At 39.3% G+C, this 18,079-nt stretch overlaps 1 protein-coding gene across 1 annotated transcript in view; it reads right to left on the reverse strand.

Annotated features, from left to right (window-relative positions):
• The window catches only part of CACHD1 (cache domain containing 1), a 200,450-nt gene that overhangs the window by 67,550 nt on the left and 114,821 nt on the right, over positions 1-18,079 (reverse strand). Inside the window, exon 4 of the mRNA XM_035717022.2 lies at positions 6,583-6,689. Within this exon, the coding sequence (XP_035572915.2) occupies positions 6,583-6,689 (107 nt within the window). The remainder of the gene's footprint in view (positions 1-6,582; positions 6,690-18,079) is intronic.

Consider the following 18,079-nt stretch of genomic DNA (forward strand, 5'->3'; position numbering starts at 1 on the left):
TTGAGGTAGCTACAGAATTATCACAGAGACATGTGTCTTAAAGCTGGTTACTCAATACATAAGCTCAAATAGGCCATGGCTGAAGAGAGATTTGGAATTCCTCAGCATGTGGCAGGAGCTGAGGTGCTGGCTAAATTGAGAATATTTGGGGAGATAACACTTATAAGCGGGGGAAGGTGGTTAAGAGAGGACCTGTGGGGACATCTACCTGAGGAGAAAGGAGCTTAAGAAGAAAAATGAAAAGGTCTGAGCAGAGAAGAGGATAAATGCCACAGAACAATTTCATGGAAGCCAAAGGATGATAGAACTTCAAAACAAAAATTTACCTGTCAACTACTACACAGGGGTCAGGGAAACTGTGGAGGGGTCACTTGGAATCCTTCCAGAGGGAGTGATACAGTGAAAAATTGGGACAATCTGAATGGTGAACTGGAGTAGATGGATTAATTCAAAGATGTTCTACAATCATTCCCACCAGGATCTACAAGTAAATTTATTTACATATATATGAAGGAATGTTCAAGATACATTTCTTAACTAAAGCCAAACCAGGCTATATCCAATATGATATGTATTATGAGAGAATATATGAGGATATGTGTGACTAACAAAATCTTCTGAAATCAGTATAATAGGGTTGCTGTGACAAAATATAAAAAAGACTAGACTTTGAAGTAGCTTGCATTATAGGAATAGAACAAAGGAATACTTAATTTTGTGTATATGTGTGACACACATACACACACAAATATATACTGAATTATATAGCCTCAATAATCTGGATTTCTAAGTAACTGAATAGTTTTTAGGTGTTATACAGATAATTACCACATCTGTGATGACACTAATGCAATCACAAAGCTGGGGCAAATAGGCATAAAAATAAACTAGAAATTCCTAGGTTGGTTGATTTTTATTCTTTTATTTTAGGTTTTTAGGAAGAACATAGCTTTTCACTGCATTGGCATTAGCATATTGAATAGATAATTTTCATGACATTTTAAAGAAGGGAGGAAAAACCTACAACACAGAGCCAATCTTTGTCATTCACAGAAGGAAGTGATGAAGCCACTGAAACTAGCAGCAGTCTCCAGCCTCCAGTGCCCACCTGTACCTCCTGCAGCATTTACCGTTGTAACATGACTTACAGATGCCCCTTACACCCCGTGAATCCCATTTCTCAATGTAGACTGCAACGCTACCAAGATCGAAGTTTGCAACTTCAAATGATGTCTTTAAATCAAACACAATAAAGAAAGTCCAGGCACTTTTCTTTTGGCAAGAAAGACTAACTCCCACTCCACTCATACCTCCATTGCATAACTCAAGAGAGCAAGAGGCAACTTTCCTTGGATTCTTCAAATAAATTCTCTTTAGGGATCAGGCTACGCACAAGAAAATAGCTCAGCAGGAATTAAAAAAAGAGAGAGGGAGGGAGGGAGGGAAACTAGGGATAAAAGCAGGAAGGAACCTGAACAAAACATTATCAGCACCATAATGTAACGTGTGCACTGTCAAATGCTAGTTGCTTGAATGGAATCAGGGACAAGGAGTCAATATGGAAAGTTGAGATCTGGCATGGTTTAAGAAAAAGAATACACGAGTGTGTTGGATGGATGGACACATGACCTAGTTTTGGGTAAATGAAGCTAAGAATGGTTTACAATTTATGGGAGTCTGTTTCCAGCTAGTCTGAAAGGCAACCTGAAACTGTGCTATCAATTAGGGACCCATTGATGGATTATATACAGTCTGAAAGAGCCTGAGGCTGGACATCTTACAGATGTAAATATCAGACATGTAATAGCCCACGAAATACATTAATTCTTTTCTGAAAGGGGGCATGAGCTGGAGAGGAGGAAAAGGGGGAGCTCTGAGGTTACCCTCCAGCATCTACCACTCCTCTTATATTACAAATGACTGCTCAAGAATGTGGACTTTGGGATGCAGCCACTGGCTTGGTGGAATGTCACACAACTTCAAATGCAAGCAAGTCAGTTCTCAAATACCTGAACATTGTCAAAAACTGCTTGTAAATCTAGCTATGTCAACTACACTGAGAACAACTCATTAGGTAGGATGTTATACTTGAGATGTGCTTTTAGAAACAGCAAAATTCAAGATCTGATGATCTTTAACCGTATACCTCTGACCTCACCATCTTCTTTCTCCCCTCCTAATTTTTCAACCTCTCTCTCCCTTCACAGATAACTACTGTAATGAAACAGCATTTTGTCAGGATTCCCAATTACATGTGCAGCTGAGTTCTGCTCTAAAACCTCATTTATAGATGACAAACTTAGTATATATAAAAGGTCTTCAATGACTCTTCTTCCTCTGGCTTACTCTTGGCTGATGATCTTGCTTCCTAAGTCTCTGAGAAAACAAAATCACTACGAAGGGGAAGTCTCTGCATTCCCTACACTACATGGATCATTATGGGGATCCCTGTACACTTGCTCTTCCTTCCCTCCTCTTATTAAGAACGAACAGTGTTTTTGGACCCTCTCACTGGAATCGCACCATCTCTTGCCTAATCAAGAAAAAGGCTCCAATAATTGTCTCCCCTATTGCTTCTGGATCTTTTGCTTTCCTCTACTGGATCATTCCCTTGGCACATAACCTTGCTGTAATTTCTTTTAATTTAAAAACACCCTCGGGACTCCACATGGCCCTCCAGGTTTCCTTTCAACAAACTTTGGGATTTTTCTTTTCTTTCTTTCTTTTTTTTTTTTAAGATTGTATTTATTTATTCATGAGATACACACACACACACACACACACACACACACACACACACACAGAAAAAGAATGAGAGAGAGAGAGGCAGAGACACAGCAGAGGGAGAAGCAGGCTCCATGCAGGGAGCCTGACATGGGACTCGATCCCGGGTCCCCAGGATCATGCCCTGGGCTGAAGGTGGCGCTAAACCACTGAGCCACCCAGGCTGCCCACTGGGATTTCATATACTGTTTCCTGCTCCTCTCATCCCTTCTTAAGAGCTTGAACCAACCAGGATCAGCCTGTCATTCTATTATACCAAACAGTCCTTGTCAAGATCATCAATGACCTCCATGTTCCTAAATCCAGTGTCTGCTTTCTTAGCCTTCATCATACTGGGCCTACTTAATCCAGTTGATCTCTTCTGGCTTCTTGAAATACTTTTTTCACTTGGATTCAAGAAGATGGCTCTCTTGGTTCTACCAGATTGACTTCCTTCTCAGATTCCTTCACTGTAACCTCTTCACTTCAGTGACCTTTACGTGGTAAAGCATCCCAAGACTCAGTCCGGAACCTCTTCTCTTTTTTACTCACAGCCACTTGCTAGGTGATCTTTTGGGTCTCATGATTTATTACCTATACACAATGAATCTCAAATCTCAATCTGGAGTCTGACCCATTCCCCAGACTCCAGACTTGTATATTCGACTTGTGATTATCGAATGTGTATCTCAAATTTCACTTTTCTAAATCTGAAATGCTGATTTCCTGCTTGCCACTGGTATTCCCCACCCTGATAAATGGCAACTCTGTCCTTGTTGACAAGGCCAAATATCTTGGAAGTCCTTCCCAGTTCTTCTCTTCCTCTCACATACTCTCCCCCACCCTCATTCAATTCATCAGCAAATCCTAATGGTTCTACCTGCAAAACCTATTCAAAATCCAATCTCTTCTCACCACTGCCTCTGTTACTACACTATGAGCCACTGCCATCTGCCACCTGGATTTTGGAATAACCTCTTAAATGGTTTCCTGGCTTCCACCATTGCCTTGCTATAATCTATTCTTGTCATAGCAGTTCATAAACCTTTTAACCTAAGTCAAATCATGACTCTGGATAAGCCCTTTTTGCTCCTTGCCCCCACCTCTCCTCCACCATGACCTCTATTCATAGCAAAAGCTAAAGTCCTTCTAAGGGCCAGTAAAGTCAGGTTCTTGGTAACCTGGCCCCCAACTGCCTCTCTGGTCTCATCTTCTAGGGTCAATCCTTGTTCACTGAATCACAGTTATACTGGCCTTCTTGCTGAGCACACTGAACATTCTCCTAACTCAAACCCTTTGCCTGGATACATTTCTTCCAGTTATTCTTATGGTTTTACAACCCCACTTATTCAGATCTCACTGATGAGTCCTTTTATAAAGTAATAAGACTCCTTCTCTCCCTTCTTTCTCCCTCCTCTCCCCTCCCATCCCATTCCATTCCCCCTGCCGCCAGCCAAAAGTACCATTATGTCTTATCCCTGTGTTACTTTTCCTCCATAATATTCACCATCAGATATATGTATATTTACGTGTCCTTTTGTTTAAGATTTGTTTCCTGGCTCCTGGAATGTAAGCTCTTTGCTTTCTTTATAACTGACCTAGGACAAAGGAAAGTGTTTACCACTACTTGATAGGTGTACAATAGGACTATTAATGATGGAGAAAGATTTCAATAATACACTCATTATTAGAAACAATGAATAGATATAAAACAAGGCAATGAGGATGGAGCCCTGGCTGCAGCAGCTTCCAGATCCTCCAAGGTCTGGCCTACCAAGGTGAAGGATCCTGGCAGGACAGTGTCGCTCTGGTTCCCAAATAAGCATGCACCATCCTCATGTGGCCCCAGCCTACACCTTATTATTGTCCCAATTATACAGTCAGAGGGTAATGGAGCTTTGTCTAGAACCCTGACATCCATTTGAGGATCTATTGTCAGATTCATATTACGAAAAGTACCGTCCACCAGAAAGAAGTGAAAATATATTGGGAGGTAGTAATTCCTTCTTGCTTTATTTTCCCCTGATTATAAAAGCAATGCATGCTTAGTTTAAAATTAAGAAAACTGGGGTGTCTAGGTGGCTTAGTCAGTTAAGCATCTGTCTTTGTCTCAGGTCATGATCCCAGAGTCCTGGGATTGAGACCCATGCCAGGATCCTTGCTCAGTGGGGAGCCTGCTTCTCCCTCTGCTGCTGCTCTTCCTTGCTCATTCTCCTTTCTCAAATAAATACATAAAATATTTAAAAATATATGAAAATTGATAAGTACAAATACCTATTCCATCACTAAAAGATAACAATTAACATTTATGTGTCAGCCCTTATAGATCTTATGTATGTAAAGAAGGAATGGGCTATATTTTTTCCTTATTAATTCAAATAGCCAGAAGTGAACACATATTATAAAAATTTTGGCTCAGATCATGATCTCATGGGTCATGGGATCAACTCCCCTGTTGAGCTCTGCCCCTCCACCCCCATGCACAAACTTTATCTCTCTAATAAATAATTTTTTTTAAAAAAATTGCTATTTCAAGCTCCAGTCTTCAGACCCAGCAGTGTATCTTGTGTTACTAAGCATAACTGAGGGAAAGAGGTAAGCACTGAATTTGAGAACTAGAAAACTCAAGTTCTAGCTCTGTGCTCTGTGCCAGCTATGGAATCTTCCATAATTCATTTACCCTGCCCATTCCATGTCCTTCTGTACTCTTATATTTTGTTATGAAAAATATTTTCAATTGAGCTTCTTCTGTGGTAGTTAACCACATCTACTCCTGCTCCAGATGGCCTCTAAATTCCCTAATAACTAAAAACAAAACAAAACCTGAATCCGTTACATATTGGTCTATATGTACCTGGCATATTTAGGTTGACCATTTAGCCAACAGCTAGACTTTTAATATCCTTAAGCGATATTAAGCTACAGTTCTTTCCTTCCAGATTTACTAGATTACCTGGTTTGTGTATACAACTCCCAAAGGCTACAATTCTCCCCATGGGCCATGACTGGATGGGGCTCTAAAAGTAAATATTTTGTTCCTTCAGGGTTTATATGTCTGCAAGAGATCTGGAATTTGGGAAATACAGTTCTTCATATTTAAGATTATATCCTTCATTTTCCAGTAATAAGAGAAGTCGTAGGATCCTTCTGAGCCTCAGATTTGAGGATTGAAACCAGTAGGTCATCTCTAAAGAGATTTCCAGCTCTTAAAAGGGAAGCTTTTTGATTCTGAAGCCCACCAATCAACAAGTGTGCGTAGCAAGACAAGTAGAGACATATAGACTGGAAAACCATGACAAGAAAGCAGAGATACCAAATCTCTTTGGAACTACACATAATTATATATACAGGTACCCTAGTAGTTATTACTACTGCATATGACTAAGTTTTAACAAAACCGAGAACAATGCTCAGCACCCTGGCACTGTTTATTAGTAGAAATGCTCCCTTACCATTCTTCCCAAAACAAATTAAAAATTACAAATAGGGAATACAAATTCAATACTTTTTAATGCAAAGGTAGCTGGGTCTCTAAAATAACCTTTAAAATAATAAATGTAAAACTCCTAATGAACAAGATAATGGATTGAAGAGCCGAGCCATATGTATACTATACAATAAAAACTCAGTACAGGTCAGCTGGATTTTCTTTTTCCTTTCCTTCTTTTGAGTGTCAACTTCCCAGAAAGAAATACCTAATTTTAGGTATATGTTATTTTCTCTTCAAATCTTAAGGGGAAAAAAATCTAAAGCAATACATTTATTCAACTTAAATGTGGTGGAATATAGTTCATCTTTATAAACCAAGAGATTACTGACCTGAATTTAAATCTCGTCCTGGATTGAAGGCTCGGCTATTAACAGTAGTAGAAAGTCGATCACAACTAATTGTTCTAGATACATTGGTATTAAAGTTCCCATCAAATCTGAAACAATAGAAGAGAATTAGCAATATTTATTTAAGTGGTTATTAAATTAAAACCAAACCAACAAAATAATTGATATCATATATGAAATAAGGCAGCTCATAATAAACAGTAAATTGTTATTTAGACTTTAAATATTGAAAAAAATCATTTCAGAACAGTATGGGAAAAAAATATATGCTTCTAGAAGGCTTTAGAAATCAAGTTCAGTCTAAAGAGATAAAAATAACCATCCTTTCATCCAATTCTCGCTGCAATGAATTTGAGTCAAGTACTATCAATAAAATCATACAGAAAACAGATTTGACAAAATTCAGACTTAAGCTATGATGTTATATATGAAACAATTCTTTAAATTAAAAACCAGTGACTAAGAACAAAAATAGTAAGTAGTGAAGGCAAAAGAATGTTTGTGGAGGCGGCAACACCTAGACTTTGATTCCCTGCTGTCGCTATTAAATGTGTGACTCTCAACAAACTTCAACTTGTCTGAGCTTTTTTTTTTTTTTTAACCTAAGGAAGAAAATTTTTAAAAAGTGAGAGAGATAGGGCAGCCCGGGTCGCTCAGCGGTTTAGCGCCACCTTCAGCACAGGGTGTGATCCTGGAGTCCCGGGATCAAGTCTCACATCGGGCTCCCTGCATGGAGCCTGCTTCTCCCTCTGCCTGTGTCTCTGCACCAGCCCCCCCTCTCGTACTGTGTGTGTCTCTCATGAATAAATAAAATCTTTAAAGGAAAAAAGAAAAAGAGAGAGAGATAAAGTTCCTCTCATGGTATAGAACACACAGTTTGCATCTTCTGGATTATACTGTAAAAAAGGTCACAATCTTTTTGATTTCCAATGAAGTGCAATGCTAGGAGTAGGGCTAGAACATCACTAGTACCCTGACTAGTTGCTGATAAATAAATAATAGTGTAATCAGGATCCATATCCTAGAGCAAACAATCTGCAACAAAGTAAAAAGAAAATGCTCCATCTCAATCATATACAGTCCCTATGAGTATTTTTTCCTACGAGTATTTTTTAAGTAAACTTAATCCAGAAGTAACGAAAGCAAAAAAATCTTAAATTTCTAAATAGCTCAATTAGGATTTTATAAACTGAAAAGACTCACGAATTTTTAAGAGTTCCCCAACCAAATTAACTTAAGCTGAAATTAGGGTTTTTAAAATGTGTAGCTCAGCTTATAAATACCATTGATGTAATTCCATTTATGCAGAGAAGCTATACGACCTAGAAGAAATACTCCTAAAAATCAAGATCCACTTGGTTATTCACATGAGCTTTGATTAATGTCAATCACATCTCAATATATAAAAATTACTACGTTGAACTGATTGTATAAGCAAGGGGACTAGGTCTTCACATGGTGTGTTGGGTTCCAAAATGAAAGTTTTGCTTGAATACTTATCATCTTGCAGGAAGAGGTAACTGGATTTTAAGAGAACTTTAGTTCAGCCTCCAACCCAGTACAGGATTATATCAATGCTATCAATTGTGCTGCCAAGGACACATTTGCTTTACCAACGTGGTTGCTCTTCCTTGGACCTGCTCCAATTTGTCTAGACAAGAGACTGCTGCCTCAAAAGCCACAGATGGAGAGAAAAGAAGAAATTAATACATCAGCAGCTGCCTGTGTGCAAGCAGGCAAAGCAACATAATCTCACCATCCCTCTCTTGTAGCATTTGAATATCTGTATAGCAAGAGTGGCGCTATACAAGGAATTCACTTGCTCTCCTTGCTCTATATAGCCATGTTATGCCAATTCCCTCACATACTTTTTAATAAGACTATAGAATATTTAGGCTTGTGGGCTGGCTATATAGTCTCTATCACAACTGCTACAACTCTGCCACTGTAGTGTGCAACCAACGAGCATTCACAAAAGAATGAGTATGGCTGTGTTCCAATAAAACTTAATTTTCAAAAATAAGCGGTGTGCCAGACTTGCTTTACCACCCTGGGCCCAGATCAGGGCAGTCCAAGAAAATTCTCTGAAATGACAAAAATGTATTATTTTTGTAATGTCCAATATACTAGCTACACATGGCTACTGAGCATTTGAAATGTAGCTAATACAACTTAGACACTAAATTTTTAAGTTTTTAATTTTGGTTAATATACCAAATTTTCTATGTTGTACAATTTTATCTTAAATGTAAATCATCACTGAATAGTGGTTACCATTTTGGACAAGTACAATTCTGTAAATTTCTCTTGATTATTTACCCAGTCATCCTTCAGGTCTCTCTATTCACTTACTATTCTCCCAGGAAGTCCCATCCTGATTGTGGATGATTTCTCATCTGTATCACTCCATCTTCTCTCAAAGTATATGCCATAATTTTTAATTTGTCTTCATTTGAGTATGTTCATGGGTGGATTTTTATCACTATATGAATAGACAAGATCTCCTTGAAGGCAGGCACCACGTCCTGTTGGTTTTGTGTGCCACTATGTATATGCGACACAGCATTCTTGTCAAACCAGGCATTCCTATTCACTGATTTTCTTTCTTTCTTTCTTTCTTTTTTTTTTTAATGAACATCCATGGTGCCGATGCCTAGCCTTGTTCTAGGCTCCCCAGTAGGCTCTGGAAGTCCAAGCAAAAGAGGACCGTAATTTAGATGAATGGTTCGTGATTCCTGAAAGACTAGCCATATCAGAATCACCTGAGCTGCATGTTGGAATGCAGATTCCTGGGATCTACCCTGGAAGAGTCTGATTTACTGAGTCTGAGGGAAGGTCCAGGAATCTGACTTTGGCAGGCTCTCCAGAAAGGAGGAACCCACCAATACTGTCATATAGATTTCTTTAGAAATAAAGCAGTAGGGTGGCTTTCTGTGTAAACACAGGTACTTCAAAGTATGCCTCAAAAATGATAGGCCTCAAAGACAGAATGTCTTCCAGTTTGAATCAAGAGAACAGGTGGGTTCCTCCTTTATTTAGGTAGGTATGCCTGGAACTAACATCTCGACTTTGCCGGACAAATTACAAATCCCTTTTATTTTTCAAAAGTTTTTATTTATCTTTATATCCAAAGTAGGGCTTGAATTCATGACCCCAAGATCAAAAGCAACAAGCTCTTCCAACTGAACCAGCCAGGTGCTCCACAAACCCCTTTTAGACCTATTCACTTCACAGCTGAGAAAAGTGACACCACAAAGAGAGGCTTAAACCCATTGCGTTATAAACTCCCTGTCCATGGATAAGCCACACACCACCCTGCTTAATTTAAATGACACATAACAAAGAGCTTGCGGAAAGGGGTAACTCAGAAGCATTATTGACAATTTCTCCCAAGAGAAGTAGAAGTTTGGTGAGAAGCCCTGCCTCCCTGGATAGAGTCTCCACTGTCAAGACCCAGGCTACCAGCTCAACCCTTGAGAAGTAGATTCCCAGAGCCTTTGTGAAATGAAAGGTTGCTCCTGGGGACCCCGGCAAGGAAATTATTTTTGTAGGTTGTTTTCCTTTCCGTACCGAAAAGATCATCTTGAAGAACATTAAAGACAATAAAACCTGGAAGTAATTCATTAGCAAAAGTGCTCAGTAAACATTTGTGAGTTATAAAAAGGTTTCACAATGTAGTATTTGCCACCAGTAATATACCCAACCTTCTCTTCCCTCTATCTCCCAAACCTATAGATCTAACCAGATCAGTCCATCAACTGTTGGATCCCAGCCATGATGTCCTCTAGTGTCCACTGCACTCAACAAAGTCCAGCTTTTTAAATTCCATGCTTATGTTTTTTTAGGATTTTATTTACTTTTAGAGAGAGAATGCACACACATGAGCCAGGGGTGAGGGAGAGAGAGAATCTCAAGCAGACATCAAGCCCAGTGAGGAACCCAACACCGAGACTTGATCCCATGACCCCGAGATCATGACCCAAGCTGAAATCAAGAGTTTTGTAATCAGGCTTAACATAAGCCTGATTATGCTAACAATATGATATGTTATCATATTGATGTCTATTAGATCTAGATTGGTTTCAGATTCTATTTATAGCAACAAAATTTTAAAGTAAATTATTATGAGCAAATTATCTTACTTGTTTCATCCTTTCCATATACCAAATAAGGATGTATCAAGTTAGAGATGAGACTCCAAAGACTTTGGTATAGAAGTCGTCTTATGTAAACCTTGCCACACAGCATTTGAACTCCCAGTTCTTTCAAAAGCCTTTCACGTCTTTGAGAAGTCTTAGTTCCCCCACTAGGGCTGTGAGTCACTTGAGGATTTGTAGGTATCTCTCAGGTCTAGCACACTGCTGGCAATGTGTAGTATCCAATAAATCCTTATTGGTGACTAGTGAGGAAGGGCAGAGAGCTAAGTCACTAGAAAGCTCTCAGTATTTTATCCAGTTATATTCATTGAACATCTATGATGAACAAAGCACTGCCACTGTGGCAGAGCATGATTAGGTCATGGTCAGGAACATAGGCCTGAGAGGTACAGGATCTAGATTGGGGTTTGGGTTTAAATTGCATTTTGCTATATAACTCTTGCACATAACTTAGGATTTCTAAGCCTCTGTTTTTCTCATTCATAAAATGGTTATAATAGTATCTATTTCATAGATATCTATTTCATGAGATTGTTTTAAGAATCAAATCAGAAAATGGCTCTTAAGAGCCAGATACACAGTAAGCATAAAATAAATAGTAAGAACTAGTATTAGATGTGTTAGAAGGAGTTACCAGCTACTAAGTGCTCATCATATGTTCCAAGCGCTTTACATGGATTACCTCATCTGATTTTCACAAAGCCCGAGAAAAGTACTATTACCTCCACTTGAATACTTGGAAACTGAGGCACAGAAATGTTAAATCAAGAAGCCCAAGGTTCACAGCTGGGAAGCAAACAGAACCAAGATGTGAACACCTATTCGAGTTCATTCATAATGAATACACTGTAATGTATCTCAATAAATCAACAAGTTATCATTAACATTATCTAAAATAGCTGAAATAGAATTGAATTCTCTCAGAGGAAAAGATTACTCTGAAAGATGATAGAGCACAGGAAAAATCTTTGCTTTTCACTTAACAGAAAATGACAGTAGCTGGAGTGCCTGGGTGGCTCAGTTGTTTGAAGGCCTGCTTTCAGCTCAGGTCATGATCTCAGGGTCTTGGGATCGAGCCCCCACGTCAGGCTCCCTGCTCAGGGAGAGTTCGCTTTTCCCTCTGTGTCTTCCCTCACCCGCTCTTGCTCACTCTCACTCGCTCTCTCACGCGAATAAACAAAAATCTTAAGAAGAATTCTAAAAAAGAATATGACAGTAGCTAAACATAAGGCTTCACAAAGCACAGCTTAAGAGAAAGAGCTCTATGGGCAAATAGAAATATGTGCAGGAAGATGATATTAAAGGCAGGTGTTCTTTATCAATGGTTAATAATTTAAATGCTCATCACCAGCATAGTATGGAATTGGCCATTAGGAGAATTACTTTTTATTATTTCATTCTAGAAAAGCCTCAAGTTCCCCTCCCATTCAGCACTGAAATCTGAGGTGCTTCAGGGAACCAAGGATAGGAGAGTGAACACATACATTCTCTGCACAGAGAAGAGACACAGCTGACCTGGTGCCAGCTCAAAGTAGTTTTCTCCTCCTCCTGGTACCAAAGTTCTTCTCCGAAAGACCCTGGCATTCTGATGAGAGCCTTGAACATTTAAATGGCTTGGGTACAACAAAGATAACAGAAATAAGACAATATCAAGAAAGAAAAAATTGTACCAAATTTTGAAAATTCTCACAATGGGGCAATGAATACAGGATGCAAAATAACATAATGGACAACAGCCACAGCTTAAGGGTTTTTTGTTTGTTGTTATTGTTTTAGATTTATTCGTAAGAGACATAGAGAGAGAGGCAGAGACACAGGCAGAGGGAGAACCAGGCTCCCCATGGGGAGCCCAATGTGGGACTTGATAACACCCTGGGACTCTGGGATCACACCCTGAGCCAAAGTCAGATGCTCAACCACTGAGGCACCAGGTGCCCCCGACAGCTTAAGCTTTACTGTAAAGGTAGGCAACGTGTAATACTGAAACACAACTCAGGAAAACCCCAACTGATGTGGTACAAATACAAAGGCTTCCAGAGACCAAACTTGATTCAAAAATAAAATGTAAAATATCTAAAGAAGTTCTTCTGAAGGAATCCATAGAACAATCCTGATGCTTTAGCATTAAAAAAAAAAAAAAAACCTTAAAAAATTAAAAAATTTAAATTAAATTTAAATTTAATTTAAAAAACCTTACAGGAGAACCTTAGCCAGAGGGCAATCTGATCCCTGTTCTGTTAGTTCAAGAACATGTAGGTTCTAAAAGTATATTAGTGAATGATGAACAGATTGTTACCTCATTCCGAAATCTGATACAAGTAATATGCATGCAGTGAATGCTAGTGGCTTTAAGTTAATTTACTCCTATCAAGCCCCCACATTCAGAGACCTGTTATCCACTCCTTCCTGCTAGATGGCATTCTTCAAGTGGTAACAGTCTCACAATAATCTCAGTGGTTTTGAGTTCTCTCATGTGTGCTGAACCTCAGCCATGGGGAGCATGTCCTCCCCCCCCCAGCTGAATTAACATGAAATGCCTAGAAATAACCCTCCCTCTGCTTCTGCCAGTCAGGTAAGGAAGCAGGTGTCAACAGGGGGCTTAGAAATAAAGGAGAACAGTGTGTCCCAAGCTGGTGAGCCAGCTAGGAGATGTAATTACAAGAGCCAAAAAAACCCCCTGATTATCACTCCACCCTCCACTCACCCACACTCACTAATGTCTGCTTCTCTTCTGGACTCCAGATTCCTACTGGACTCCAAACACATCAGTAAAACCTGCTTAGTTGTCCTCGTTACACTGACCACCTCCAAGCCCCAGGGAAATGGCTGCTTTGCCTAAGATGGAATGCGTTTTATGCATGTGTGCCTCTTTCTAAATACTATTTCTAAAAGAAACATACTATTCACCTCCATTTGGGGCCTGAGAGAACTGTAGTTCATGCTAAAAGTACTTTATAACAATACATCAGTTACACTCTGAGGGGTTACCTAACAGATTTTTCATTGAGAAGTATATTACCTGCCAGTCACATTTATGTAATTCCAGGTTTACGGAAAAGGTCATGCACTGGTAAAATCATACTGTCATATAAAATGAGCAATTCAACTTATCTTTATATGTGCGCTTTAAAAAAAGGAATTATAATAAGAGAACGATCCTATCTAAATCTCCTATAGACCCTCACTCTAAAAACAGGAGCTATTGGATTATGACTGCTTTCTATACTTATTTTCATAAGATAAAACCAGTGCCCGAAATTCAGTTTCAAAGAACTCTATCTTTCCTATGCCCATAAGTTTGGGGGGGAAAAAAAAAACTTCCTTCTGGATTTACTTTCATGAACAACTGATCGAAACTGCATCCCGAGGGAGAAAACAGAACTGTGACTCCCACTTTGATCTCTTCCCCATGGAGAAATTCACTCCCTGCCTGGCTTGCAAGATGTTCATTTGATTGACGTTTGCTCTGATGTGCAAACTGCTTTGAACTTCAGACATTTAATTCCCATCAGGCTGCAGTCATTTTTATTCTCCTTCAACAGGATTTACAAGCAGGAGATCAGCAAATGTAGAAGATAAAATAAATTTGCAGAAGCTTTGAATCTTACATCAAAACAGTGTTCAAGTGAGTTCCAATTGGATTTCATTCAGCTGCGATTCACAGTGTAAATCAACTTTTCAGTGGAGTCCCAGTTTAGAAAGAAAAAGACATAAAGGAGAGAGACACATACACCAGTTGGGGTTTACTTCCTGAATCTCTTTTTTGGTCTTTGTTTAAATTTTCTATGGAAGGTGATTTGCCAGGCAAATCACTCAGAACCCTGGGTTTTCCTCAACATTTCCAAAGAAGCCTGCCCAATTTATCACTTAGCACACAAAAACCACACCCACAGTGTGGATTCCCAGAGTGGTGGTGAAATGTGGTATTGTTCATGGACACATTTTTAAGGCAATAATTCTAAAAGCAAATCCCTGAGGATCTCTCAGAAGAGCCAGGCTTAAACTGCTAGTGGAGTCCGTTAACAAAGACACTACGATGACAGCTAATGGGATGGGGAATATTTTTTTATTTGTTTGCTTGTTTTTAATCACTGCTAAAATGCCAAGGCAGGTGCAAAAGGTTAGAAAAAAAAAATCCCACTATTCTGAAAGCAGAATTCCATATTAGATCAGAAGTTAGTGTGAAACAAATGCAGGGAGACTCAGATGAAGTTTACAACACAGTCTGGCCCTTGCTGTGAGGGCTGTTGAACTATCAAGTTCCATTTTAGGGAGAGCACACATCTTTCTGGGAAGCTTGATTCAAAAGGCAAAATCCCTTGACTGGTAGCTGCAGGAAAGAGCCTTTCAAAAGAGGTCTGGACATGGAGAAATGCTCAAGTCTAGCAGAGCTCGTGGTCCTAGGGAACAGCTTAACAGTGTCTGGTCTACCATGATAGGAAGAGATCACTTCACCTCCATCCAACCAGGTTCGGGCTCCCTCTTTCTGGGAAGTGTCTGCTTTCCAAATATTTGAGCAACACCAGTTGAAAAGAATCAAACAAGAAGTCTCTTATCTTCCACTTAACCGCCCATGAGAATAAAGTTAAACAAAGAGAGAGCTAAGATAAAAATCAAACATCTGCACTGGCAAATATTTAAACTCTATGAATGGCAGAGGAAAGGGGTAAGAGTAGAATCACTTCAAAAAAGGAACTATCACATTTATAAAAGTAAATGATACTTGCTCCCTCCCCGCCGCTGCACAGAGTTTAGTTATTCAAATACCTAAATTAATGGGCAAACTGAAAAGCTGTCAAGTAACGTGTAATCACGGTCCGAGAAATGGTTTTTCCTCCCATCTCTGCAGAGATTGGAGAGATAAGTCACATTCTTTTTGTTCTTATCAGTATTAAGGATTAAACCTTCAGGCTTCGGTAACTCAGACACAGGGCCAGTGTCAAACACCCTTGGAAGGCAAGGCTTTCAGAGCAGTAAAGTTTCTCTATTAAAGTCTCCTACAAACAAGCTCTTTTTTACCATTTTCCCACAAAGATCACTGAGAGGAGAACCTGTTGTGATCTCATGTCTCATGTGTCGATTCAAAGTGGCGGTATGATTCATTTACTCCGCTTTCTCACACAAGCTTGGAAAACTGCACAGGTGACCTCTAGGGGGATTGGAAGTGATTCCACAACCACCTGAAACATTTATTCTTGTCCTTCTCATCACCAGGTTGTGGCAGGGGTGCATGAAGAAGAAAGAAAGGTACATGGAAAAAGAAAAGAATACAAGCAGGTGGACAGGAGCCTCGCAGGACCCACGGGCTCCCTCTGTATTGCCCCGCAGCCCATGTCCATCCTGCCACTTGACCTCTACTAAGGGCTTAACATGCTTCACAGTTATTTATCTATACACTTTTCTCCCTTGCTAAGAAGACACAAAGAGAGAGGTCCTTTCCTGTATCCCCAGGGCCTGTGGGCCAGAGTCAGCTGTGAAGAGTAAGACGTTAGTCAATAAATGTCTGCTGAATGAAGAAATGCCAGAAACCTAAGAGATGGAGACTTCCTGGAACTAGAGATTGGAAACTCGTGAGCTTTCTTCCTCTGTCGATAGCCGACAACTCTGAGTGGTAGGACCCAGACATCAAAGAGAAGCATTAAGAACCTGAGTTAGCAGATGACCTTGCAGATGAACTGGTTCAATCTCTCAGGCACATATGCATTGGAGAGGGAAGAAGCCTGTCCAAATCTCCCTGTTCTGTAAAAGAAACATGAAATGTAAGATGTGGAATACTTATGGCTGTGTCTTCAAAAAGAATTACTGACATGGTATTAAAAAGTTAATAAAGCTGTGCGTGTGCATCATCATATGAGGCAAGTGGAGTCCCCAAAAAGAGATTATAGGCAGATGGGTTTTAAATCTTGGCATTCTTCTTTGAAAACACTTTAATATTTTTGCACAATAAACATATATAAAGGAAGCTCAAGGAAAGCTTCTGGTTCTCTGCTCCTACAGGGTCTATTTCTTAAAGCTGGTATAGTCTACTAGCTCATTTCTCTTGGAGGCTAGATTTAAAAAGAAAAAAAAAAAAAAAAAGGAAAGGAGGAAGAAAAGAAAATCATAGGATCAGCTCTCCCTAAAATCCACAAAAGATAGACTGATGAAATTCAATATTCTAAGCAGAGTGCCAGGTCTCCCTGAGTACAGGTTACATGAGGAAAAGACAGATCCAAATGCAGGTGTGCTTTCTGCTGTAAGGGTGTTCATCCATAGTACTTTAGATATAGGTATCTATCTACCTACCTACGCACACATACACGCACACATGCGCGTGCACACATGCACACACAGAATTACAGGACAGATTACTGCAGGAACATGGTTTTAGGCCTGAGAAACAAACTAACCCAACTATGTGAGGTTTATAATCTGCTAACTTAGAAAATTTAGGTCATGCAACAACCTCAAGTGAAATTTTAAGAAGGAAGATAAGGCATTCCAATTTTACCACAGGTCAAAATACTTTGTCATTAAAAAAAAAAAAAAAAAAAAAGATTTGAAATCAGGTAACTCAGATTACAAATCTGGCTTCTGGAGCCTGGACACAACCTCTCTGAGCCCACTTCCTCTTGGGTAAAATGGAGAGGGATGGAGAGGGGAGGAGGAGACGGTACCTAGCTCACCACAGTTGTTGACAGGATCATTTGAATAATCTAAGTAAAATAACATTTACAGAAGCCTAAGAAAGTATTTTACTGAAGTATAGACATATGTAACTTTTACAGAAGTCAAATAATGTAACTCAGTTGGCCTTCTGAAATGTAAAGCATTCTATAAAATCTTTGTTGAATTTTGAGCTCTACTGAAGTCTTTCCGGCGCTAATATCCATAAAGACTGTATCTGTAACATTTCACCTGCCTGCAGGTAATAATTTTTAAAAGGCCAGGAGATGAAAGTTTGAGATAAGGGAAAATAACTTGAAAGGCTAAGATTTGCCATATAGCACTTTCAGGGCAAAAACACAAAACACACCTTCTTGGGGAAAGAACAGGACCTGCAATAAAATTAAACTCCGTTGTCAAAGACCAGGCTTGTCACATTATTTGCCCTTGTGACATGGAAAGAACAAAAGAGCAAGGGTCATAAGTGCAAAAGCACCTGGCTAAGTCACAATGTTTCATTTTTCATTAAAAACAACACATGAGAACATAATTCTTATTATAAAAAAAGTGTACACAGGGTTAAACACTTTATATAATTCTTTCATGTGCACTGCCTTAAAATAGAAGTTGCCCACATGTGGTTAAGCTATTATGTCTAGAAACATCATTTTAAACAA

Source organism: Canis lupus, chromosome 5 (genome assembly GCF_003254725.2).
Source record: "Canis lupus dingo isolate Sandy chromosome 5, ASM325472v2, whole genome shotgun sequence".
NCBI classification, from domain to species: Eukaryota; Metazoa; Chordata; class Mammalia; order Carnivora; family Canidae; genus Canis; species Canis lupus.